At 57.1% G+C, this 25930-nt stretch overlaps 5 protein-coding genes across 5 annotated transcripts; all 5 read left to right on the forward strand.

Annotated features, from left to right (window-relative positions):
* Positions 1-1904: 1904 nt before the first annotated feature.
* Positions 1905-7041, forward strand: GLRG_10147 (CNH domain-containing protein; the record flags this gene model as incomplete). The annotated part of the gene is made up of 3 exons (XM_008100832.1): positions 1905-5330; positions 5378-6010; positions 6070-7041. The coding sequence occupies 3 exons, from the start codon at positions 1905-1907 to the stop codon at positions 7039-7041; spliced, it is 5031 nt and encodes a 1676-aa protein (XP_008099023.1).
* A 1178-nt stretch (positions 7042-8219) lies between these two features.
* GLRG_10148 (uncharacterized protein) lies at positions 8220-8747 on the forward strand (the record flags this gene model as incomplete). Its single annotated transcript, XM_008100833.1, has 1 exon — positions 8220-8747. The coding sequence occupies one exon, from the start codon at positions 8220-8222 to the stop codon at positions 8745-8747; it is 528 nt and encodes a 175-aa protein (XP_008099024.1).
* A 2086-nt stretch (positions 8748-10833) lies between these two features.
* Positions 10834-12951, forward strand: GLRG_10149 (uncharacterized protein; the record flags this gene model as incomplete). Its single annotated transcript, XM_008100834.1, has 1 exon — positions 10834-12951. One exon carries the CDS (start codon positions 10834-10836, stop codon positions 12949-12951), a length of 2118 nt encoding a protein of 705 aa, XP_008099025.1.
* Positions 12952-20033: 7082 nt separating this feature from the next.
* On the forward strand, positions 20034-21531 carry GLRG_10150 (uncharacterized protein; the record flags this gene model as incomplete). The annotated part of the gene is made up of 4 exons (XM_008100835.1): positions 20034-20036; positions 20185-20746; positions 20809-21352; positions 21468-21531. 4 exons carry the CDS (start codon positions 20034-20036, stop codon positions 21529-21531), a joined length of 1173 nt encoding a protein of 390 aa, XP_008099026.1.
* Positions 21532-23762: 2231 nt separating this feature from the next.
* On the forward strand, positions 23763-25354 carry GLRG_10151 (endonuclease/Exonuclease/phosphatase; the record flags this gene model as incomplete). The annotated part of the gene is made up of 2 exons (XM_008100836.1): positions 23763-23944; positions 24007-25354. The coding sequence occupies 2 exons, from the start codon at positions 23763-23765 to the stop codon at positions 25352-25354; spliced, it is 1530 nt and encodes a 509-aa protein (XP_008099027.1).
* Between the last annotated feature and the right edge of the window lie 576 nt (positions 25355-25930).

A 25930-nucleotide genomic window follows, 5' to 3' on the forward strand; every position in this document is an offset into this window, starting at 1 on the left:
CGTTATCCGAGGAGGCCCAAGCCGGACATCAGACGTCTTTACACTATCAAGTCATGGGTGGTGTCTGGTGTCCTGTATCCGTACGTATGTGTCTTCCCGCCTTTGTTCCACTTCTCTTGTAGACACCCACCCTTCCTGTCGGGCAGGTGGCCCGAGTATGTCGGTCTCTATCAGTGTAGCACGTTACAATACAATACAAGTGGGTGTGGTTGAGTATCTTTCATGCTCGGATCATCCCCTTGTCTCTCCTCTGAATGCTGTCGAGGTCGAGGATCGGGACCCAACACAGGCGACGTCCAGGCAAGCGGGCCAATGTACTTTTCTGTAGAGTGCCTAGCCCGTGGGTGCATGGCCTCGGCCAAGCCAAGACTTTGTTCGACACAGCTAGACATACATCACACATACAATCTCAATCTCTTATTCTTGGCACCAGAGCAGGGCGATATTCTGGCAGATAGGTAACAGAAATACAACCAGATTAGGCACACGACTAGGTACGGTGACCGCCGGGCCTATTCCTAGGACACAAGACTAGTTAGTTTCCTTTGCTGTTTGTTCGTTCCCCCGTTCCGTTGGTGCCTCATAATTTGGCCCCGGTGCGCCGCTTCCCCTCCCCGGTCCTCCGCCTCCCACCTCCCACTACCCACCTACAAACGCACAACCTTCGCATATGGTACCTAGCCAGCCTGCCTCCCTCTTACCGACCTACCTACCCATCGTTAGCGAAAAAAGGTGAAAACCGAAAGTGAGGTGTGGTGTCTCTCTCTTCTTGCACCACAACCTGACCCGGCACGAGACCACTGCACTCGTCTTCTGACCGAGGAAAGAAAAGGGGGAAAGAAAAGAAGAAAAAAAGACCTCCCCCACCCCCACCCCAATTCCGACGGGCCAGGCATCGAGGAAGTGTGTGAGCGCGCAAACACACACGACGAACGCAGCCACTGTCTGCGACTCGAACCGCAAAAAGAAACAAGACATTAAGAGGAACACAAGCATCAGAGACATAACCAGAGCAGACCAAAGTCCCCGTTTTGCCCGGCAACATCCTTGGAAACGGGCCTCGGACCTCACTTCACCTCACCTCACTTCGGGACGCCAAAGCCGTCCACGTCCGCCCTGCGCGATCGATACCGCCAGCCCCAAGCCAAACCCGACAGACGACTCTGGCTTTTGTAACTTTGTGACGAATCTCCAGGCCCGGTCTCGTGGCTTGGTTCGCTCTCCCCAACTGGCAAGACGCACCCCACCCCACCCACCGTCTGTCATTGCTGCCTCACTCTCGGCCTTGACGTCCTTGACTCTGTATCAAGGCCACTCACTCTCACCTGACAACACCCAAAGTTCTGCGCGCAGGACCTTCTTCCCCGGAGCCGCACTGCTATTCTGCGCCTGACCACTGTCCCCAGGTCGCTTAGCTTCCTGTCTGTAGTGCGACAACTGCTCTGGCTTGTGTGTCAGTCCTAGGCCATCATCAGCCCAACAACCTTCTCCCCAACTTGCCCCCGCCGCATATCACTACCCAGAGGCCAGCCCAAGGACCTCGGTCCTATTACGCCCGTCTGCGCCGCACTACAGCGCAGCGCAGCACATCACCGCGACACACAACTACCACCGCCATAACCACACGAAACCTCACCCTGCGACGAACGATCGGTCAACTCTCCATCGAGCAGCACCGTCAATAAACCAGCGACGATTCACTTCTAGGTGTATATCCAAACAATCCGTCGTCGACTCACGAATTGCACGGTCCAGCGGGCAATAACCTCGATCGAGCTCGCCACGAACAGATGCAATCGACCTCCTCCAGCATCCTCAACAGGTCGATATAGAAGCCCGTGGGAGAGGCTGACTTCAACGACTCGTCTCGACCTCGCTGTCGCCATCATTCGCTTGCGATCGCCATGTCTTTCCGAGGCGACGGCCAGCGCCGTTACGGCCACCTTCCTCCCGTGCAATACCCCACACCTGAGCAGTCGCAAGACCAGTCTTCTGCTTACCTCGCCCGACGCCCGAGTTTCAACAACGGTGATGACGCCGCCATGTTCGACCAGACCCGCGCGCAAGCCCGAGGCCATCAGCCGTCTGCTTCGAGGGGCGAGGACGAACTCTTCCTGACGAGCCCCACTGCCTCGAGCTATTCCGGCGGCGGCCGTCACAGCTACGGCTCAAACAATAATGCGCTCTCCGGCTACCAGCACCAGTACCAGGCTTCGTCGCCCCCAACGTCTTCTCACTCCAACTACAACCCCCAGGCCTTTGCGCGGACGCCATCGACCGCCTCCGCGTCTTTGCCATACCACCCAGCCCCTTCGAGCAGGTATGGGTCAGCCGCTTCGCCGACTTCCTACACGTCTCCCACTCAGTCCAGCTACACGCCGGCGGCATACAACCCGGCTGCCTACGCGGGCACAACAGCCCCCCAACGGCAGCCGACATATTCTGGCTACAACAACTACGGTCAAAGCTACGGCTCTCCAACTGCCACTCACTCCTCGTCGGGGTTTGGCCAGTCGCCCGCCTCTTCTTTCCCGTCTGCTTTCCAGACTGTCCAGGCGCCCTCAGCAACTTCGCCAGCGCTAACCTATGATTCGTCCTATTCCCAATCTTACGGCAACAGCTACAATTCGTACCCAACGAACGGTAGCAGTGCCGCAGCGCCGTACCCCTCGGACAACTCGCAAATGCCGTACCCGATGCAGACGTCTATGCCCGTCGGGCCGGGTTACAGCGACCCTTTGGCCTATTACACTAGGTCGACGCGATCCGACTCGATATCGTCAGCGGTTTCGTCGACACAGATTCAACAGCAGCACTCGCCCGGCTTGCAGCGACATCCCACCAACGCCCCTCTGCCCAGCCGTCCTATGGAAGAGACCACCTGGGACCCGAGCACTATCACCCCCACAGACGAGGACCAAGCTCAACTCCAAGACAACATCATGCAAGACATTGAAGCCGAACTGGGCGGCCGGCACCGTCCTCTCCCGATCAACGGTGGGCAGTTCTCCGACGACGAGCTGCAAGGACTGCGACGATACAACTCAGACTTGGCCAGCATGGCCCAATCCACATCTGTCTCGAACGCCGGCAGGAATCAGCTCTCCGCTTTCGACTACGACGACGATGATGACGATCCAGAGGGAACTGCGGGGGTTTTGGCCATGCAGCAGGCCGAACTGGACGACAGGAGGTTCAGCAGCTTGCCGCCCTTCATCCCGCACGATCTTCCAGTCACCTCCAATCCTCTTCCGCCGCCTCCTGAAGAGCAAAGTGACGAAACCGACTACGGTGGCATGGATCTGGGTGCCCTTGCTGGCGGGTATGCCGGACACCTGGCTTACGGCGGCGAGGTGCCGACCCAGGACGGATCCCGGCCGCTGCCCGACCCCAACGACTACGCAGGGGCATCCCCATTCGCAGAAGCGGGAGTTGACTATGGCGGCACCGGTGGCTTGCAGGCACCGTCTGCTCACCGACTGAGCTTCGATGAAGGCGATGAGCCGGCTTCTCTGCACTCGAAACAGAGTGGCAGCGAGTCGCCCTACAAGGAGGATTATCCGGACATCTTTTACCACCCCGGGTTGTCGAACAGACCGCTTCCAGCCTTGCCTCCAGGTCCGGGCAGCGACACAAGCTCTCTGCTCTCTGCTCATCCCACCACCCGCAGTTACCATTCCCACACCCTCAGCACCGAGTCTCGGACACTTCATGATGGCGGCTCTGACTACTACGGTGGTTCCACGGGTCTCAACTCGCCCCACCCAGAGCGGTCCATCTCTCTGTCGAGTCACAGCCATACGCCCCACGTTCAAGCGCCGGTCCGGTCACGGACTGACGCGGCGGAAGAGCGGAGGAAGATGGCCAGACACCAGACGCAACAGCAGCAGCTTGCGGCTCAGAATGGGCTGCCGTACGACGGCTACGAATCTGGAACGCCGTCGTCATCAGTTACCTATGACATGATCACGCTGCCTAGCGGTCGGAAGAGGAAGTTTGTCCCGTCAAAGCTCACATCTGGTGACCTCAGAAGGTGCTCAGAGCCGTGGGCATTGAGTGGAATCGCAGCTTGGATCCGCGAGATGGCCGACGCTGAGCCGGACCTTAAACAAAAGACGGTCGAGGAGGCACTGCTCAAGCTCTTCACCGCCAAAGTCCCCACCATCAACGTTGCCGACGCCGAGCTCCTCAGCACCCGCGTGTCGCAGTTGATGTTGGACGCCGGGGTTCTCGTTCCCGAGGAGGAATGGGTCAAGTTCGGCAACGGCACTGTGTCTGGAGTCTTGCCGCAGCTGACGGGCTCTGGCTGCTATGCGCCAAAGCTTCATGAGGACGACTCTCAGCCGGGTCGCTGCTACTCTCACCAGTGCATGAGGACGCTGAAGAAGGCCAACCTGGACGAACTGCTTCTCGAGGAAGTCAAGCCGGCGGATTGGAACGTACACTACAAGATTCAAGAAGCCGAACTTGCCGAGAAGCCGAAGAAGGAAGTCGAACGCCAGCACGTCTTGCACGAAATCGTGAACAGCGAGGAGTATTTCATCAGCCAGCTCGAGGTACTGCGGGTGCTATACCGAGACCACCTGCGGAACAGCCAGCCTCCCATCATCCCGCCCAACAAGGTTGATAAGTTCCTTCTAGTTGTGTTTGGCAAGGCCGATGCTGTCCAGTCCGTCAACAAGGACCACCTTTTGGCGCAGCTGAAATACCGTCAACAGGAGCAAGGACCGTGGATCGCCGGGTTTTCCGACCTCTTCCGCGAATGGATTCGAAAAGCCAAAGATGTCTACATTGACTATGCATCCCAATTCCCCTACGCAGAGTACATGGTGCGGAAAGAGGCTGATCGCAACCTGCTCTTCCGCAACTTCCTCGAGCAAGTCATGAGGCACAAGCGCTCCGAGCGACTGGGATGGCAGCATTTCCTCAAGACCCCCATCACGCGGTTGCAACGGTACTCGCTTCTACTTGAGACTGTGGAGAAGAAGACTCTTCGGGACGACGAAGAGAAGGCCAACCTGGTCAGGGCAATCGCAGAAATCCGCCACGTCACTATGGAATGTGATACCAAGGTCGCTGAGATGCAGAAGAAGGTGGAAATGATGGAGCTCAACAATATGCTCGTCCTTAGGCCAGGCTTCCACTCGGTCCTCAACCTCGACCACCTCGGCAGAGAGCTTATCAAGCAGGGCGATTTGCAAAGACAGGGTTCCAAGGGTGTCAGATGGGTTGACACGCATGCTTTGCTTTTCGATCACTACTTTATCCTTGCAAAAGTAGTGACACCCAAAGACGGCAGGGGGGAGAAGAAGTACGACGTATCGAAAGAGGTGAGTTGCTATGATACCCGAGAGCTGGTCGTGTGCTAACCGTTCAGCCCATCCCGATGCCTCTGCTATTCCTTGACAGCATGAACGACGACCCCATATCAAAGCAGAAGAGCATAACCGCGCCCTTGGCCCGAACTGCCGGAGCAGGTTCAGACCCTAGACTGAACAAGATTGCCACCAACGGTAACGAGCGTCCCGGGCTGGAGCACGTTGCAACGAATTCCTCGATGAACTCGAACGATCCCGAGGGCAAGATCCTCTACCCTTTCAAGATCAAGCATCTGGGCCACGAGACGTACATCTTGCACGCCACGTCGGCCCAGAGCCGCGCGGAATGGGTTGAAAAGATCATTGAGGCCAAGACGAGGCACGCGAAGGCTCTCTTCTCACAAAACGCCGAGCCTTTTCGCCTCCGTGTTCTCGCCGACAGCGCGTTCGTCTATGATGCGGCGTCAGCTGTTGGCAGACAGCCGGGCGTTCCTATTCGCGGTACCCCTCTCGACCGAGCAGTCCGTGAGATTGAAGAGATTTACGGGCCTGGTAGAGGGCCAGCCCCGGTATGCAGAGCACAGGTCAACTGTGCCTGCGGCTTCAATGCGTTCGGCAAGTCCATCGTGGCCATCGGCACGGACTACGGCGTGTACATCTCGGATGCCGCGAATCCCCGTGGTTGGATGAAGGTAAGCTATAGTGTCTCCTGTGGTGATACTCAGCAGGTCCGATTACTAACCCTGTGCAGAGCGTACAAACAACCAGGGTGACACAGATTGCCGTCCTTGAAGAGTTCTCTGTCTGCCTCATTATTGCGGACCGGTCTCTCGTCGCTTATCCGTTGGACGTGGTCGCCCCAGTCTCGAATTTCCCCGCTCCAGCGCACGACAATCCCAGACGAGCGCCGCAGAGGTTAGGCAAGGATGTTGCCTTCTTCGCCACCGCCCGCATGAAGGACCGCATGCTTGTCTTTTTCAAGCGGAAAGAAGGCATGCACAACACTTTCAAGGTCCTCGAGCCCGTCTTTCAGAAGGCGGGCGAAAAGAGGCCTAGAATATTCGGTGGTCGCAAGGGGATGGGAGGCAGCACCGATGCCTTCCGCGACTATGACGAGTTCTACCTCCCGACAGAATGCTACTCGCTCAATCTCTTCCAGAGCTACATCGCCGTGTCTACCGCAAAGGGCTTTGAGCTGCTTACCCTCGACAAGAAACAGACAATGTCGATCCCCGACCTGAAGCAGCCCGCCATCGCCAACATCGCTAGCCGGATACGGGATCAGAGGCCGCTAGGTATGTTCAAGCTGAACGACCAAGAGTTTTTGCTTGCGTACGAGGATTGTGCCGTGTACGTCGACAAACACGGTGACGTGAGCCGCACTCTGATTATGGAGTACTCGGGCAAACAGAAGAAGGCTACGAGCGCTACGATGTACGGCCAGTACCTCCTCCTCTTCAACGGGGACTACGTGGAAGTACGAAACGCCGAAAATGGCCGCCTCCGACAGATTATCGCGGGCCGGGATGTGAGATGCCTCGACTTCGGTGTCAGGGGCCCTACGGGTGGTAACTCGTCAAACAACCAGAACTGGTTGAGCGGACAGACCCCGACCGGAGAGGATTCAAAGGGAACGGTCAAGATCGCAATGAGCCATCCTGAGCAGCATGGCATACAGATTGTCATGGAGATGCTTCTCAACGATGGTCACATGGAGAAGTAGGTTTGGACGGGCCTTGCGAGGAGGACATGACGATTTGATGAGAGGGGTACCACGTGGTTCTTTAGCAAGAAAGAGGTTGTGGGTACGCAAGCTAGCTTCACAAACCTCAGGGCGTTTTGGGTCAACGTGGGTCATGAAAGGCTTTTAGCAGTTGTGTTTTTGCTTGCGCGGGTTGGAAAGAAGGGGGCCGATGGACGGCGGACGGTTTTATAAGTCAGTCCTCGGCCACGGCCAGGATGTCTGAGTTTCTTGTCTCTCTGGTCTGTTGTTCTCCGTTTGGGAATTTCTTCTTCTTCTTCTTCTGCTGCTGCTGCTGCTGCTGCTGGCTGTAGAAACAGCGGCATAGATGCGGGATACGACGTCTTTGCATATGTGGAATATAACGATCCCCACGTTGACGTACTCTTTCTGAAATCCCTCTCTACAAGCTTGGTGGTGTTTCTCGAACAAGGGCATGTTGGGACCAAGCCGTCGAGCTTATGGAGTCGTCAGCATTGCTCTCATGACGGACCCCCCCCCCCCCCCCCTGTTGACGCGGCGAGAGAAAGCTGACGACAACCCTGCGAATGGCGTTCGCCCGCCAAGTCCTGCACCATCTCAAACGGGTAGTCAATAAGCGCTGCGGGCAGGGGGGCAATTGCGTAGGTATTCTAGTATATTTCGCATTGCCCTGCGGGTCGCGTCGCAACACATCTGTCAGATTTTGGGTCTTGGCCATGGAATCGAGTCACGGTATGCGCGCTGCCAGCAGACTTTTTTGATGCCCGCGCGCCCGGCTACCGTTGGGGCTCGGCCGGCGCCCGGCTCAGCTCGGGCAAAGGGTCCGGACCCTGCCTCGTAATACGCCCTATACTGTATGCGGAAGGTCCTTTGGTATCCAGTACCTTCGCTTCATTATCGTTACCTAGGCACACGGAAGCGAGAGACTATATAACTCCATGTGCTGTCGCCGAGGGCCCGGGAGGACATGATGAGAGCGTCACCCGGCCACCGTGTACGCGTTGAAGGCTTCGCTCTGTGTGTGACAGAAAGGAGGAGCGGCGAGTGAGACGTTGCAAAAACAGTGAGTGTTCTCTCCTCGGTGACGCAGACCGACACGACTCGGGAGGTTGGCAGACAGCCGACATCAAAACCAAAGACACCCCCGACCAACAAACCAACCAACCAGCCAGCCAGCCATGCGTTTCTCATCATCATCCACCACCCTGACGGCCGCGGCCGCGACGTCCTACCAGTGCCCCCCTCTCGGCGCCGTCCTCCCCAAGGCCAAAGCCCCGAGCACGCACCCGGCCGTCCGCGCCGCCGTGGCGGCCTTCACGGCGTCGCTCGAGACCGAGACGGCGGCCTTCAACGGCTCCGCCGTCTCCATCGGCGTGAAATCGGCGCTCGAGGACGCGCCGCGAGACCGCGACCCGCGGGGCGCGCAGGCCGTCGACAGGCACACGGCGTACCGGCTCGCGAGCGTGTCCAAGCTGTTCTCCGTGCTGGCGGCGCTACAGCACGGGGACGTGATCGGGTGGGAGGACCCGCTGACCAAGTTCATTCCGGAGCTCAGGGACGCGCCCAAGGGGGTGCTGGACCACTTCGAGCTCACATACGGGGACGACGGGCGGGTCGAGAGCGTGCTGCCGAAGCCGTTCGCGCTGACCCTGACGAGAGTCGAGGAGGAGGGGGGGTCGCCGCCGGCGTTGTTCTTTCAGGGATAGTGAAACCAGCATCACGACAGTCGTTTGTTCGTATGCCTTTGTCTGCCGTTTGATACTAGATACATTGGGGCCGTGTTTGGATGGTGTGTTCAGGGGCACCAAAGGACTCGTTCGTTTGGCAGTCCCGTAATCAGTCAGGAGGTTTGCAAGATGTGACATATTGTGTTGGAGTGCTGTGTTTCGTTATGATGCGTTGATGTGTAAAACAGATGGCAAGACAGCCGCAGGAACAGGGTCTGGAGCACTAGGTACAGCAGCCAGGAGAGCCATCTCGGAAAGCTCTGCCTTGGTTGATAGGTTTAGTTACGAGGTTCCGTGGTGCCGTGCTTCTTGTCCAGAAACCTTATATTGTGTCAAGTGTTGGGCGTGATATTCATGCTGTCCTTTTGGTTGATCGACTGCAAAGGAGAAGCGCTGGCAGTCGACGTGCACACACTGCAGCAGAGCGCAACTTATATTCCGAGAGCAAACGCAGCTTGGACAATCGCTGGCGACGGGTCTCGATATCATTCTGCGCCTCCATCCCGATGCCGCTGCGATACCTGATCCACATGGCCCAACCTTCGTGAGGTTTCCCAGCTGCGTGCGGCAAGCCAAGCAAGCGGCGGTGGATGAATTCAGACCTGGCAGCCTTCGCGGCCTTGGCTCTCTCTCCATCTCAGCCGTTCCGGCGCCAGGTTATGCTGCCCATCGGCTGCGGTCCATCAACACGCGTAGGTTAGGGTAAAGATGCCAAGAGACACACAAATCCTCACTTGCGGCATCTCGATGCCTCGCTCGTCACCGCATTTCGTCGTCTGTTGAGCTCTCGTGAAGCCCGGATGCTGAATTGCTTCAGCTGGATGCAAGGGGGTTCCGGAGAACAAGGGTTCATCCCCCCCTTCCATGACGCTCGGCTCAAAAGCTTAAAACTCTCAATCCATCGCTGCTAGCGTCTTAGCCGCACTGCTCCCAGCCTAGGGTCGCCCCTCCCAGTGTGCCTCTCTCTATCTGACTCTCTCCCTCTCACTTACACGGAAGGATCTTCTTGGATTGGCGCCGCCAGATCAACCAACAGCCTGCGGGGAGACGGCAATACCAAAGCAAAGATGGAGCACCGCCACGTCCGCCCGAGGGAGGCCCCTTTACCGAACATATCCCAATCATAAACCCGGCCTGTGGCGGCATCGTCCGTCTTTCGACAACGAGTGACCCGTCCCCTCCCCCTGTAAGCCTGCTCTGTCGCCAAGGGGATCGCCCCTAGCCCCAAACTCCAGGCTTCCAGCTGGGCTTCCACGCACACACACACACACACACACAAATACACACACCGCACTCCATTCCTCCCCATACACCGACCGGGGTTGGCATCGGTTAAGCCAGGACAGCGGATAGGCAGCAGAATTGCAGCAAGAGACATCGGGACAAAGATTGTCGTCATTGCCCTGCTTTTCCACGGTAGCGGCAGCGGCGGCGACAATCCTACGGCCGGCGGACAACACACAGCCCCCCCTCCCAGTCATATGGAATCATGGAATGCAGAGGGGAGGGCCCCCGGTTCTCGTAGCTGAAAAGTCCTGAGGTCATTCGGCAGAACCCACCCCATGTCCCTGTTCCCAGGGTGCCGGTTCCCCGGTTCTCGTGTGGCTGGAAGACCTGAAGGAGTCCGAACCCGACCGTTTGTTCCTCCAAATAAGGACGACTACCGTTTTTTCAACTGTTATTAGTACTGTTTTTTTATTTTATTTTATTGCCCCGTCCCCGGGCTAGGCTGAGAAGAGGAGAGAGGCGCGCTGCGGCTGTGAAATGGGCGGCGCGCGGGAAACATCAAAGCTAATCTTGTCTCTCTTTCCCGTGACGCGCGTGCGTCCGTCCAGGCAGCCTTTCTCTCTCCCTCTGTCTCTCTCTTCTTTCTCAAAACGAATCCTCCCGCTCTCTCTTCGTCACCATTCCTTGAGAACATCCCCCGCCCCCCCATTGTTATACTTCCCTTGGATTTCTGGTAGGCCACGTCATAACGAACAACAGCAAAGCATCGGAGAGCCCTAGGGAAGAGAGAAAAGAGGCAACTGCCGACAACAGAGCGTGTGGAAGTTGGACGGCGACCATGAACGCTGACGGCCAAGAACCTCCAACCCAGCAGCAGCAACAGCAGCAGCATGGGTACGCGCCCTACCCGCCGCAACAGCAATATTACGCCGGGCAGCAGCAGCAGCAGCAGCAGCAGCAGCAGCAGCCTCAATATCAACATAATCAGCAATATCAGCAATACTACCAGCAACAACAGCCGTACCAAGCGCCGCAGCAGCCGCAGTATTACTATCCCCCTCAACAACAGCAACAGCCGCAGCCGTACGTCTCTGCTCCTACCGCTACGCCGCAAGTTCCACCAACCGTCGCCACTCCTTCGCATCAGCAAAACTTCCTTGCCGAGTTGGACGCCTCGTCATCCGCGACACCAGCCGCCAAGCCAGGGCTGACCCCGACATCCACGTCATCGCCGCCCACCGCCGCCGCTCAGACCCAGCATGGGATCCCTGACACCGGCGCCGTCTTTGAGATGTCCGCCGGGGCAACGGCGCCCAGGCCCGACAACGCCTCCTCCAAACCGCAGACGGTAGCCGCCGCAACATCACCGGTGCCGGCGGCAGCGAACGCGAGCCCCGCAGAGCAAGCAGGCCAGAAACCACCGCCGCCGCCGCCCATCCAGGCGAACCCCTGGGGCTTCTTCCTCCCCAACGACGACGACGCCCCCGAGCCCTCCGCCTCCGCCTTCCCGGCCAAGGAGTCGCTCGCGGATGACCAGACTCTCGCGGTGAAGCCCCTGAGGATCGTCAAGACAGGTCCTGCCGAGGGGAATCCCGAGGACAGACCCCAAGGCGGCGGCGGCAGCGGCGCCGTCACGGAGCATGTTGCGCTGCAGCCTTGGCGGCCCGCAGCACCGGAAGCCGGCGCGGTTGCGGAGATGAGCGGTGGGTCGCGTCCGGCCGGCGGGTCCCCCGACACGCTGCAACTGGCCCCGGCGCCGCTGAACATCATACGCCCGCAGTCCCCCGCCGTCCAGCACCGGCCTCCGGGCTCGACGTCGCCCGTCTCCTCTACCTCTCCGCCGGCGTCCCAACTCCCGTACCCCATCGACGGCGACGGCATCCCGACGCCGGGCTCTCACCCCGCGCCACAGCCCAGGACCCAGCTCACGCTTCCCATCCACCCGGCTGCCACCGGCTCCCCTTTTTATCCGGCTTCGCCCACGGCCTTGGCCCCTTCACCACTGACACCCTCGCCCACGGGCGCGGTGGCGCCGCAGCCGCAGCACTACCAGGTTGCTCCCCAGCCGATATACACGCAAGCATCACCCGTAAGCCCCATCGTCGTCCAGGCCGGCCTGCCCCCGACTCTGCCCATAGGCTCCTACTTCCCTCAGCAACCGTCCTACGCCCGCCCAGAAACGACCCGGCCGGCACAGGCTCCGCCTTCGGCACACCACAGCCCGGCGCCCTCAGTCTCGAGCACCGCCACCACCCAACTAGGCCCCCAGACCGGTCAACACTCCCCAGTCCAGTCGTACACGTCGCCCCCGCCGTCCTACAACCCTACCACGACCCAGAGTCAGCCGGCAACCACATCACCGACCTCACTGCCGCAGTTTCCCCAGCCTCCGCCGCAGCCTCTCTCCCCGAACCCAACCGGCGTCCCTCTGCCCACGAGCCCGCCCCCCTCGCAGTATCCCTACTCCCCCTCCAGCGTCGGCGCAGACAAGTTCGGCTTCAACCCCCACCAGCCACCTCCCGCCCCGCAGCAGCAGCAGCAGCAGCACCCCTACAACCCGCACGCCTCGCCGCCGATCCCTCAAGCGTCCTACGTTAACGGCCCGCAGTTCTATCACCCAATTGCCCCGCCCTTGCCGCCGCGGCCATCCCCGCCGATGCCGGGCCAGTACGGACAACACTCGACACCCTGGCCCTACGGGCCCCCGCCTCCGACGCGGCCAAACTACCAGGCCCCGCCGCCCAGGCCCGACGCGCGGTTCTTCAGCAGCGCCACGGCACGGAAGCTGCTGGGCAAGACGACGGAGCTCGTCGACCAGACCATCACGCCGTACCTCCAGGACCACCGGCCCAGGCCGCCGTACAACACGTACCAGTACCAGTACCCGAACCAGCCGCCGTCGGTGCCGCAGGGCCAATATCACCAGCAGGGCTACGCTACCTCTCAACGTACGTAGTCAGCCTCAAGAGGGGCGAGGGGCGACTCTGTCCTGGTCTTTGTTAGTTGTGTGGGGACTGACACGTTTGTGTGCAGCTACGTATGCGGCCCCGTACGCTGCCCGGCAGAACACCGACGTGTCTCGTCCGTCCTAAAGAGGAAAGTCACGAGAGACGCTTGCAGACCCCCCCGAGAGAGTGAGTGGGTGAGACAGAGGTACTTGGCCTGGTGGCCGAGTCTTGCCAAATAGGCACCTGCGGATCCTGATACGGCGGTGACACGCTGTAACGCCAGACGCGACACAAGAGTTGAGTCGTGTTGGTTAGCGACGTGGACGCAAAAGGGGGTTGGAGGGGGGCCATGTACAGAAGGGAAACTATCTGCGGGGCACGTCCATCGATCCGGAACTTGGACAGGCTCGGCCAACGAATCAGGTTGGATGAGGCAAGCCGCGCGCTTATGCGGGGGAGGGTCGCCGGTGCTCACATAATTGTCATTCAGTGTTTGCGGGCCTGTCCTGGCACGATTGGGTCACGAGCCGACGTAGGCCATCTGTTCCCTGGGCAGCTCGAGCTCCAGCACGGGCACATCGTGGCCGCTATGTTGGCCACTGTGATAGCAGCCGCATATACATATGCGTAGCCTGATGCCTTTGAAGATACATCACGATAATAATGTAAATGATTGACGACACATGGAGCACGATTGGACCACCTTTGTATCAGTCGGATTCAAATTTATGATGTCACCAATAGACTTGAGGTTGCCATTGTCAACGTAGTGAAACGAGCAATTTCCCCGTGGCCGTGGCAACAACAACAACATCAGACAGAGGCCGGAGTCATCGGCACTGCGGGTCCCGAATGCGTGTCAAGACCATAGAGTGGCAATGTGGCTAGTGCCGGGTCTCGGCAAACAACCTCATCGATGGCAGCCCGACGACCCTGAAGCAAATGGCCATCTACCGTGTCAGCATTGTCCAGTAGGAAGAGTCGTACCCGTTTGAGTCGCAGTTATGTGAGCCGTGTGAGCCCGCGTGATACCAGCATGCAGGAACCGGAAAACCAGGGCCAGGCAGCGACCGGCATATCGTAGGACCGGAGTTGAAGGTCAAGATCCGATGTCGGGATCGATATGGAGTTTAATACACTCGGGCACCCATGTAGACCGCGCCGGGGACAGCTCGGACGATAGACTAGAGGATAGCGAAGCCCCCTCGTCTTCTTTTCTTTGTTTTTTTTCCCCCTTCGTTAGCGTCGTGAAAGTTCATCTCAAATTTCGGAGATGCGTATGATCCTTGAAGGTGGGGGATTTGAGTCAGTGGCTTCGCCATCGATGGCGCGGCAGATGAGTTTGGTGGATGGCAAGATTTTCTTGTGGAAAGTTTTGCTCCGTTCTAGAGGCTTCCTATATCTCGGGTTTCCCCCAAGATTGCGAGTGAGAGACCTGTTGATTAAAATACGACACACTACCCACGGCTCTTGTTGCCCGAGGTCGTGCACCAGAACACAAATTGGCTGGAGAGCTTTAATTAGGTATGTTGAGCAGGCACAAGCGACCGGGCCAAGCCGGGCCAGGCCGGGCAAGGACCCCCGGCCGGACTCTTCCAGCTTCATCCTACCGGCGATCCGGAGGGTGGGCGACAGCGTTCATGTCTTTGGTCCGCGGCCCGGAGCATAATGTGGGATGGTCGGACGTGGTTTCAAGGTCCCAATGTCCGACGCTCGGCATGGGCTGAGACTCGTTTGTTGACGCTTAAAACCGCCGATCGAATCTTGGAGCTGATGGACTTCCAAAACGGCTGTTCGGGGGCCATTGCTAGTTGTACAATGACCGCGACACGGCAGGAATGCGAATGCCAAACCTGAGAACGTCCAATTACCCTCCTCTGTGGACGCGCGGCAACCGCCAGCATCTGTAATCAGCTTAACCGCCGTCGACCGCATGTTCACGTCCTCCTCGCTGCCCTCCTCGGCTAACTCGCTTATCGTCTTCAAGTAAGCCTGCTGTAGCAGGTCGAACAATGTTACTCATCCTGTCACGAAGTTCCATGGCATGCAGCCGGCGAGATCTGGTGACCTTAGCGTTCCAGTCGAATGCCTAGAAGCAGGCAAGATCAGGCAACGCGCATATACTCGGTGAGCACCGCACCGAGCACCCCTCGGAAGCTCATTGGAACCAAGGGGCGGGCAAGCTAGGCGATTTGCAGGGTGGTGATGCGATGGGGGGCCCATCCGTTCCGCCCAAGGTGTGTGTGGATTGGCTGAGAAGAAGATCGGCAATGGCTAGAAGCTAATCGACTTCTTTGTTGAAAGGTGCCGTACTCTTAGAGTAAGCTTTGGATTGCTTGGCTTTTGCGAGGTGGAAGCATCGGTAACAGTGCTGTATTTGGGGTATTTGGGTGAATCGCCACAGCCCCCCTGGTGGCTGGCTACTTCGTCTCGAATCGTTTTCGTTGAGGAAGCATTGAAAAGTTGAATGGCGGCGAGCGCAAATCCATATCTCTTCCCCGACGCCCGACGCCGACACCGACAAAGCATGCTAGACTTGGTGTACCATAGCTCCACACCTGTTTGTAGAGTCTGGTTGCCTTGGTGTTGCTAATGTCGGGACCAAGTCGGGTCTTGCATCAACCTGGAATGGCATGCACTCTACACTATGGTAGAAGAAATGTCGGTCATCCGTCTGGGCGCGGAATAGACTCTGGGGTAGTTAAACCCACGCACGTCCGTCGTCTCAAGTGTCTGAGAGACAAAGCGGAGGTAATGACCGTTGGCCGGTGGAAGAATGAGTGACATTCATGGACCGCTGCTATAGAGACAGCGTGAGAGACGGTCGTCCTATATTCCACTAGGTAGGTAGGTATTCGAGACGGGCGTGCAGTGACCCTCGTATGATACAACGCCAAGGCGCATTGTAACGCCGCCAGCGGCCGTGGGCTTCCAGAATGTCGTGACCGCTTTTGCCGCTTCTCGAATGTCTCCAATTTAGGACGCCAGAATGCATGTCATTAGAGTTGCCCCTCCGGCGTCAGATATAGGCTTACCAATAATCGACACTTCCGCGGATGGATATAGGGAGGAGGCCATATTTATCCCTTCTGGAGGCGGTCTGTTCCTCGCCTCGTGCTTCGGGCGAGATAATGCTAACATACCACGATTGCCGGAACCACCTCCCAACCCCAATGTTGAATGAAACTCGCCCATCGCTGCCAGACGGGCAACTGACGATTACCAGACGAGGAAATACGCTTGTCACCTCCCAATGTGCCTAGCGAGACATTTTGGGCTTTACTCTCAAGGACAGCCATACGGCCGGGGATGATCCTTATCGAAAGGGAATGTTTGAACAATGTGTCTCCTCTCGTATGCATACGTAATGGAATAATAGCCTTTTCGTAGTAGTCGCAATTAATGCAGATTCGCAAGGTGCCAGCCGGGCCAGCAGACAGGGCGTCGCGGGAGCAAGCGCTTCATTCAAGAGCAGGCATGACCCAAGAGACTAGGGATCGCTGTGTAGGGGTTGCTGCCCAACTCCGAGACAGTTGGCTGAACAGGGGTAAAGGGTTCGGACGTCTGAGTCGTGAGCCTCCGTCAGGCAGTGAGCATGAACCCGGATCTGGACCTCACGGACGCTCCTAATTCACGTTGAGGCGCCGAAGCTGGGAAGTGCTGGCTATTTTGCTCGAACGACTGGGCACTGTCGTATTACCTAAACCGAAATTTATGCGTGCCTTGTTTGTTCTTTGATGGAAACCGGCCGGCCTGGCGCGGTAAGTGACGTGGGAGCTGTCGAATGGTTTTCGTGGCGTTTGGCCCTGTCTGACATTACAACTCACCTTTAGACAGACACATGAGCAGCGGCGCCTGAGGATGGGTAAGAGAAATAAGCAATAGGAACCGAGGGCCACACAAATCTGCCTATTTCTTTGTGCATCGCCGCAAGGGGGTGGAGGTGGAGGGCACAGGGAGAACCCCGACCCCTGTTGCCGCCCCTTGCGGGATATCCTTTACTGTTTTAAGGGTTTTAAGGAGGGGGACATGAAGTGGCTTTTGCAATTATTTCGGGCGTCAGCAATCAAACCGAGAAGCTGTCGTTGCATTACAAACGCGGGCGGCACTGCCGCTGGCTTAGGACATGCTCCGAGAAGACAAATAATGCCATGCCACGGCACGCAGCAAGTGCATAGCCAGCTTGGTTTCGGTTCGGACGGCAGAGCCCGTATACGACGTGTATGTGGCAGACAGGTTGATCTCACTACGATTCTGCTCTCGGTCCTCGTGATGCTAGGGTTGAGGACCTTGATCCAGTTGCGGGGAGAGAAGGGCTAAGAGCGGTGAGGCTCTCGTTGGCTGGTGGTTAGCGTATGCCACTTTGGTGAGAGCTGCATCACCTGAGGGATTAGCAGGAGATGGTAATTGCGGCGATGTCGAGCGACGAGGAGCCGATCTTGGTCCTGGAATCACTTGCCGATTGCCGCTAGAGGTTGGCATGACAATCGCCTTGGGCCCGTAAACCGGTATCGCTGTATGTGGGTTGCGGCCAACAACATGTAGAGCTTGGTGAGCCGACGAGTCAATGAAGAATTACAAGGGCGCACACATTGTCTCGCCCTCGGATTCAGAGCCACCGGTTTGATTCAGGATGGTGAAGTTCGCGCCTTCCATGTCTTCCAGCGGAATGGGGTTATAGTCAGCTCCAGGTACATGAGGGCAATCTGATGGATGGACGAGAAACTGTGTGCTCGATGGTGTATCATGATGCTGGCTGTTTGGAATAACGAGTAGCCTGTCTGGGTTGGGATCGCCTGTATGTCCATGTATGCGGTGGCCGTAGAAACGGGTGGTATCTGTGGATTCTGAGTTGAGGTGTCGTCACTCGTCAGACAAGTCGTGCTTACGCCCTTGGCGCGTACCGACGATTCCGCGCCATTGCGTGAGGTACTTATCCGAGCCCATTCTGCAAATTGCAAGGTCGTCTTCCGAATGCAGCGATTTGAAGCAGGGAGGGTTCTTTGAGTATCTGGGGACCTCGTTTGGGGTCAGTGGTAGCGGGCTTTCAGGCTCTGAAGTTGCCCCCCCCTTTGGAGAAGCGGTGGAACGTTTTGTGGTGGAGCGTAGGACCGGGGCGGCCAAGGGCCCCTGGGGTGTCCAAAAAAAATAAAAAAATGTTCCTAACCAGGGATGACCCCGTCGTTGTCCAGTGACCCGGTGGGAAGGCGTTCGTTGCATTGAATTGTGTGGCCAGTGCGGTGTTGCAATGTCGAGAAGGGGCTTGAGGCGAAAACGACCTGGTACTTGGTCATGCCACAGATCACCTCACTTAGGGCCTCGGTTGGGAGGTGATGTTGTATCGTGTGTTCCGGTTGAAGTGACGGAGCCGACGGCTTACCTACCTATGTAGGTATGTATGTATGCCTCGAAATCTTGGCGATTTACGCCTTGCTGACGCAACGTCGTACCTGGCTTGCTTTGTCACCGGTCGGGCCGGTAGTCACTCTTTTGCTGGGAGTGATATCGGGAGAGGCGAGAGGTACGGATGCGATAGACTTCAACAGGCTGACCGGATAGCTACTCCGATCGTAGCTGGGCGACTGGCTGGCTAGCCAAGGCCACACAGACCGCCGTCTTGGAAGCAATCGTGGAAGCATATGACAAGCTAGGAGCGGTAGGCTAAAAATGGAATCACAGCTCAAGCGGTCGAGAAGATGAGATCCAGAAGCCGTCAGGTTGATTAAGGCAGAAAAGGCGGGGGGCCACGACAGATTCATTACACACACGCGCGCTTGCTACGTCGTGGTCGTGGTCGTGGCCGTGGGTGCCTTCCTTCGGTCTTCCTCACAGCTTGCAGTCAAGGCAAGTGCACACTACCGTACATCGTACGAATACATATCCGTGCAGTAGGGTAGGTAGGTACCTACGTTCAGTGTATGTACTTTGGTTGAAAGGGTACTTGATTCATGGTAGAAGCAGAGGCGCAAGACCATGTACCTGTCATCCGCTCGCTGGCGAGGAAGGTACTTTGTTCCTCCCGGACCACCACTCCAGTCTCCCGTATCGTATCGTATCGGTGTCCATCCAGCAGCGCCTGCTTGCCTCACCTCTGCCTCCCTGCCTATCTGCCCCAGTGGTCCGCTGCCCGCTGCCCGCCCGCCAGCCAGCCCCTCCCTTCTCCGTCTAGCTCTGCCTTTTCGCCTCCACTTTTGGGCTCCCATCCCATTAAGGTACCCTTTTCCCTTCCTCCTTCCCTCCTCCCTTTCGCTCTTCCCTTCTTCACCCCACGATCTCTTCTTGAGCCCTTGACTGCCAAAGGCTACTTGCCCTCCCCATCCTGTCCCACCTCGTTGGACACGGCTTTTCGTTGGGTTTGGAGAGAATCGCACACTTCCGACAGCATCAATTACAATCATCAACTCTCCCGTCACGATTAATCACGCCATCTGGTCGTTCTTCTGCCATTCTTGACTTCCGAGAACCCATACTCGCCCGGTCGGCCTCTTTCGTCACAGGTACAAACCAACCAACCACCACCAACACCACCACGTCCAAACGATCCCGGCACCCAACGCCTCATCCCATCGTTTCCGATCCTTGCCACGTACAAACAACTGACAGGTGAGTTCTCTCTTGCCGTCTGATGCATGCCATTTTCAATCATCGTTGGCCCCGTCGTCAATCCATCGACAGTCATCCCCTTCTCGGAACATGGCCGCGAGGGAATCCATTCATCCTGCTCCCTCTGGTCAGCCCCCAGCCTTGGGCTGACTAGACCCGTGGGTTCGATGGTGGACCCCGCCCAACCGTTTGCCTCGTCCATCCTCTCTCCCTTCCAAGGCCTCGACCAACTCTCTCCACTCTTCAAACTCTCCATCCCCTTTTACTCTCCAAGATTTGATCCTACTTTTTCATCACCTCGACGTCACAATCTCCAAAAGCTTTTTCTACAATTCATGCATCCTTACTAACATTGTCATCTCTCTCCAGCCTACGTCTGCTTCGCTGTCTCGACTAGTCTGTAATTTTGTCAATCGATACCTAACCCATCAGAACCATATCTGCATCCGCGAGGAGCAGTATACAAACATCAGTCAAGATGACCACAATGGTAAGTTAGGCTCGGTCAGGAGAGATGCCGGTCGGCAGAGTGGACTTGCGAGGCGTGGTCGATCCTCGAGCTCGACTGTGTCGAATGCAGCCTCGTTCTGCGGCTGGCCTACCAGCTCGTGCTCGTTCACTACTGACGTCGACGGCAGGATCTTCGCGTCGGTAACAAGTACCGCATCGGCCGCAAGATTGGTTCCGGCTCCTTCGGTGACATCTACCTCGGCACCAACATCATTTCCGGCGAGGAGATTGCTATCAAGCTCGAGAGCGTCAAGGCCAAGCATCCCCAGCTCGAGTATGAGGCCAGAGTCTATAAGTCACTTGCTGGCGGCGTCGGCATCCCCTTCGTTCGCTGGTTCGGCACCGAGTGCGACTACAACGCCATGGTCCTTGACCTTCTCGGTCCCAGTCTGGAGGACCTCTTCAACTTTTGCAACCGCAAGTTTTCTCTCAAGACCGTTCTGCTTCTTGCCGACCAGTTGATTTCCCGTATCGAGTACATCCACGCCAAGTCCTTCATCCACCGTGATATCAAGCCCGATAACTTCCTCATGGGCATTGGTAAGCGCGGAAACCAGGTTAACGTTATCGACTTTGGTTTGGCCAAGAAATACCGTGACCCCAAGACACACTTCCACATTCCTTACAGAGAGAACAAGAACCTGACCGGTACCGCCCGCTACGCCTCCATCAACACCCACTTGGGTGTCGGTATGTTATTTGCGCACACCCGTCCCCGTCCCCGTTTCTCATGGCCGCTGACATGCCCGCAGAGCAATCCCGTCGTGATGACATGGAGTCCCTCGGTTACGTGATGCTCTACTTCTGCCGTGGATCCCTCCCATGGCAGGGACTGAAGGCCGCTACCAAGAAGCAGAAGTACGACCGAATCATGGAGAAGAAGATGACCACCCCGACTGAGGTCCTCTGCCGCGGCTTCCCCAACGAGTTCGCCATCTACCTCAACTACACCCGATCCCTCCGATTCGACGACAAGCCCGACTACAGCTACCTCCGCAAGATCTTCCGTGATCTCTTCGTCCGCGAGGGATTTCAGTACGACTACGTCTTCGACTGGACCGTGTACAAGTACCAGAAGAACGCTCAGGCCATCGCCCAGGCCGCGGGAGCTACTCAGGAGGAGGACGAAAAGGCGCGGGCATCTCGCACGAATGCCGCTACTGCTGGTCAGCCGACCCCTCAGTCTGGCGCTAATAAGCCTAACGCCCTTCCCAGCTCGCGCCGCAAAGTGATTGAACGAGGATCTGGTGTCGACACCCCGGATACCAACCGTGCCGTCGGTGGAAGTGACAGGATGTGAGCGGCCCCCCCCCCCCCCTATCCACCCTACCAGTCCTGTGGCATGACGTCGACCGCTGGCTGAAGAAACGTTGCTGACAAAAGCATGCTGACCCAGTGGACGATGATCTAGTTTGCGCTCGGCTACCAAGAGCGCTGGTCCAGCATATGGTTCGAGCTCCCATCTGCCCAAGTGATCATCGACGGCAGCCACCATATGCATCTATTCAACATGTTAGGGTATGACCAGACCGGTTTACTGGCTTCATTGCTCCGTGGCATGGCTCCCAGGCATCACGATTGGTAAAACGGGGTTCTGCTCACCAGCAGGGTCTCCTTTGATGATACGCCTCGCCACGCGAACCGGTCGCATTCTCTTTACGCATTTCTCATCTTCGTTCTTCGACATATTTGGGTTGATTTTCACGGATGGCTCGTTGTTTTCCATGACGGGACGCCTGACGCTGGAGACACTCGGCAGACTTTGCTGTCGAGCCTCTTTGAGTTGGGTTCCATGGCAGGAAGAACTCGAACGGCACGTCCGATACCTCAGTTTCGAGGCGCCGTCGTCGGGCCGCTCCGCGAGACATCCCCCCTCCCTCGCCCCCCCCCCCCCACACCCGAACCTGAGTGCCCTGGTCTCACTACCTAGCACCTCGTCGATGCGCTGGAGTTGCGTTCCACTGACGGTCTTTCCTTGTTCTATTTCCTTACTTTTGCTACTTCTCTTTTCCTTGAGCTTATGCGTGTCACGAGTTGATATTTGTTTCGATGGCTTCGCACTTGGTCATTCACGCGTCGAGGCCCGCTTCTGGGGAGGTATTTTCGGGGAGGGGACGACAACGAGAGAAATCCTACTGCGAAGTTTCGGGAGCTGCAGATACGGTCAGGCAACAAGCGACCCCTTTAGGGTCTCCAACGACAACGCAGGCCCGACGCAACGCACGCAGAGCTAATGAGGAGGAGAGTGTCATTTCGTTGGTTTTTGGTCTGATTTGGTTGGTTGGGAAATCGTTACTTCGACATTTGCACTCAGGCGACTCTGGGCCTGGTGAAGCACCACCACACCACGTCTGCGGTCCTCGGCAACTATCAGGGGCTCTTGGGGGCGGTCCAGCAATGTCTTGGGAAGTTGACGGCCTCATGCGGTTGCCTGCAGTAAACACGCAAGGCCGGTGGCCCTCGGGACATTGGTGCTTGGACTCTCAACACTGCGCCTCCATCATCCATAGATCGTTATCGGTCTGGCTAGTTCACATTCGGTGGAGGCGGGGCACGGGTAGTTGTGAGCATGTCGACGAGCGGTGGAACCAACCAAAACACATGGTAGCTTTCAATTTAACAGTGTCACGCGATAACCTGCTCAGATGCATCGATGCTTGGTGACAATGTGTCCGGCGGTTGTTTCGACGACGCATGCAGTTGCGCTTATGCCGCGGGTGAATTCTAGGCAATATTGCTTCCTACAACCAAGGCAATTTCTCTGTTGGTAAGTTGTACACTGAAGCGGTGCAGGGACAATGAACCAGCCTCCTTAGAATGGGACCTGGGGACAAGTTCGGCGTACGCAGCTCAGCTCGGGAAACTGGACTGGTGGTTGATGGGCAGACCGAAGCAGCAAGGTCGTTGTCAGGAGGGGGCTGTACGGGTCAGGTGCAGCTTTCCTAAATAGGTACCAAGTTAGTAGTGATGTAGTGATGCCAATCAGCTGACTGGCCGATACAGAAACAGGCCCCCCTCCAGCATATGATATAGGTAGGTCGTCAGGCGGTGAGTATATATATATCATAGCAAGATGACACGCATGCTGCCACAATTATTGCCTTCCTCTACGTCTTCAAAACCATCATTGGACCCGATATTGGCATCAAAAACAGCTGCACTGCACTGCACTCACTGGCTGCACCAGTTTCAACTCCCTCAGGCCAGTTTTTTGTTCGTGAGGTACATATATACGGCCCCTGCAACCGTTCTTTCCTCCAGTCTTGTGACGGCGGCTCTTCATACCTTCCTTTCCTTTCCTTTCCTTTACATCGCAAGTGACAAGTTTCATTTCTCGAAGCCCAGGATGTATCGTCTACGTGCCAGGTAACTAGTTGCCTGTTAGTATTAGTGTGTGGCTGTACCGCATCTGCCTTTGCCCCGCGTATGGCCCTGCCGCATCGGGCAGTCTGGTATCAGGACACCAAACCCTCGCCCTTTATCTTCTCTCCTCTTCATTCTCTCTCTCTTTTCTTGATAATAATCTTGTCAGTTTTCAAACACTCTCGATTTTGGCCTGCATCATCTAACCGACTCGTGACATCATTGGTCACAACGGAGAGGTGATACCGGTGCGCTGACTAACAAAGTGGCAGCAAACGACCAAGGATTCTTAGATTAGCCAACCGATAACCGTCATCGGCGTTTATCACTTCCGACAGCTCTGATGGCGACCCTTGCTGACGCCAACTCCACCACGCCTGCCGACGAGATGGCTCCCTCGACCCTCGACCTGTTTATGCTGACGTTCAACTGCGCCAAGAACTTTATCGATGTCGGCGTATTCGCAACCCACCTCAACACCGCCTTCAGGCACAATGCCACTGCGCTGCCAGAGGTTGTCGCCTTGTGAGTGCCTCCCTCGCGTGACTCTCCTCGAGTTCTTCCGCAAGCTAACGTGCGTTGCCCAGCTCTTTGCAAGAGGTCGCTCCGTTATCATATTCCTTCATCGGCGGTTACTTTCTCAGCCCATACCTCACACGCTTTGAGGAGGCCCTGAACCTTGCTGCGACCCGCTACATAACCGAATCCACGTCGAACAACGAGCACGACCATGTCAGCGAAGATGACACGGCTTCGGTGAGGACCACCGCTTCTTCTCCTGTGCGGCCATACACTCTGGTGCGGACTCGAAACGTCGGTATGACCGCCATTATGCTCTTTGCACGCAACCCAGAGTCCATCCTGCGCGTGCAAGAGGCGGAGGTGGGATTTGGTGCCGCAGAAATGGGCAACAAGGGCGCCGTGGCTCTGCGAGTCTTGTACGAAGGCACGACTACGGACGGTGGTAAAAAGGAGACGGAGCTCACTTTTGTGGCTACCCATCTGGCGGCAATGGAGTGGAATTTGCCCCGGCGAAACGCCAATTGGGCAGCCATCATGCGTGGTTTGACTTTCGAGAACCCAGAGGAAATCCTACATCCCAATAAGAACAAGGCCAATACGGCTGCACCCACCGAGGGACAGAACCAGAGAGATGGCTCTGGAGACGAAGGAGTGCACCTGTTGCACGACGAACATGATGCCCAGACCCTAGCTCTCCAAGAGCGGCTGCAGGAGATATCCGTATTCAAGCCGAGCTCGCATCTCTTTGTCGGCGGCGACCTCAACTACCGCATTTCCACGACGAGCCCACCGCCGATGGCGACATTCCCCAGCTTGGACCCGGACAGCGAACACCACTATTCTCGTTTTTTCGTCTTGGATCAATTGACGAGAGAACGCCAGGCGGGACGGACCCTACACGGTCTCAGCGAGGCAGAGGTCAAGTTCCCACCAACCTACAAGTACGACGTACTGCCTCCAGACAGCAATCGTGCCAAGGTTGACGGCGTGGAGGACGTTCCATGGGCATTCGCCCCTCACCGATACCCCAGTTGGACGGACCGGATCTTGTTCCTTGACGTCCCCCCCTGGGCCAAGGCGAAGCCCCAGAAGGTCGACGTTAAGTCATACGACGCTTTGCCCGTGGTGCGGAGCTCTGATCACCGAGCTGTGTTCCTGAGAGCGGCGGTGCCCCTTTTGACAGAAGAAGAGCTGGCCCGACCATCTTCGGAGGTATCGGTGGCCAGTCCGGTGGACCCCCGCCTCGTATTACCGGTTGCCATTGATCCCGAGGCCTGGGAGCGACGCGCGGCGGCGAGACGGAAGGAGGTATTTGCTGGCTGGAGCATGTTCCTTTGGTCTACTAAACAGGGGGCGCTGATGCTGGCCACGCTGTTGGCGGTGGGCGCAGGCGCTTGGTGGCTGAGCCAGTGAGCGTGAAAGGAGGCGTCGATTCGCGGCCGAGCTTGATACCCTACCATGCATTTCGGAGGATTTATGTATACACACGAGACGGACTGAGCGGCAAAGATGTTGCATTACAAGAATAGCATTGGCAAGAGCGGAGCATTGATTATGAGAAGAGAACATGATTTAAAGAAACCTCCATAGACTTTGTATCATGAGTCGTCTCTCCCCAGAATGCTCTAGCGAGCTCTGCTGGAGACGCATGTTCCCGCACAGTGCAGTATATGACGAAGCCTCTGTACAAGTAAGGTAAACGCCACAAGGGCTTGTTCCCCGAAGCACGACGGAGCGAGAGAATTGCGAGCCCCCTCCAAGAGGAGTGGGGAGGAGAGAGAGGGAAAGATGGTTAAGGGTGTCCCGAGGGCCGGGTAACCGGGATCGATCATTGCTTCGGGGAGGGGGGGATTTTGTCCTTCCAATTTAACCGGGAAACGCGCGATTACGGAAACGTTCACGTTCCACGGAATCAAGCGTAGCCCGTGGAGAAAAGAAGAAGGAAATATATTTATATATATATATAAAGAAGCAATGGGAGAGGCGCCG

The sequence above is a fragment of the Colletotrichum graminicola genome, assembly GCF_000149035.1.
Source record: "Colletotrichum graminicola M1.001 genomic scaffold supercont1.56, whole genome shotgun sequence".
Taxonomy (NCBI): Eukaryota; Fungi; Ascomycota; class Sordariomycetes; order Glomerellales; family Glomerellaceae; genus Colletotrichum; species Colletotrichum graminicola.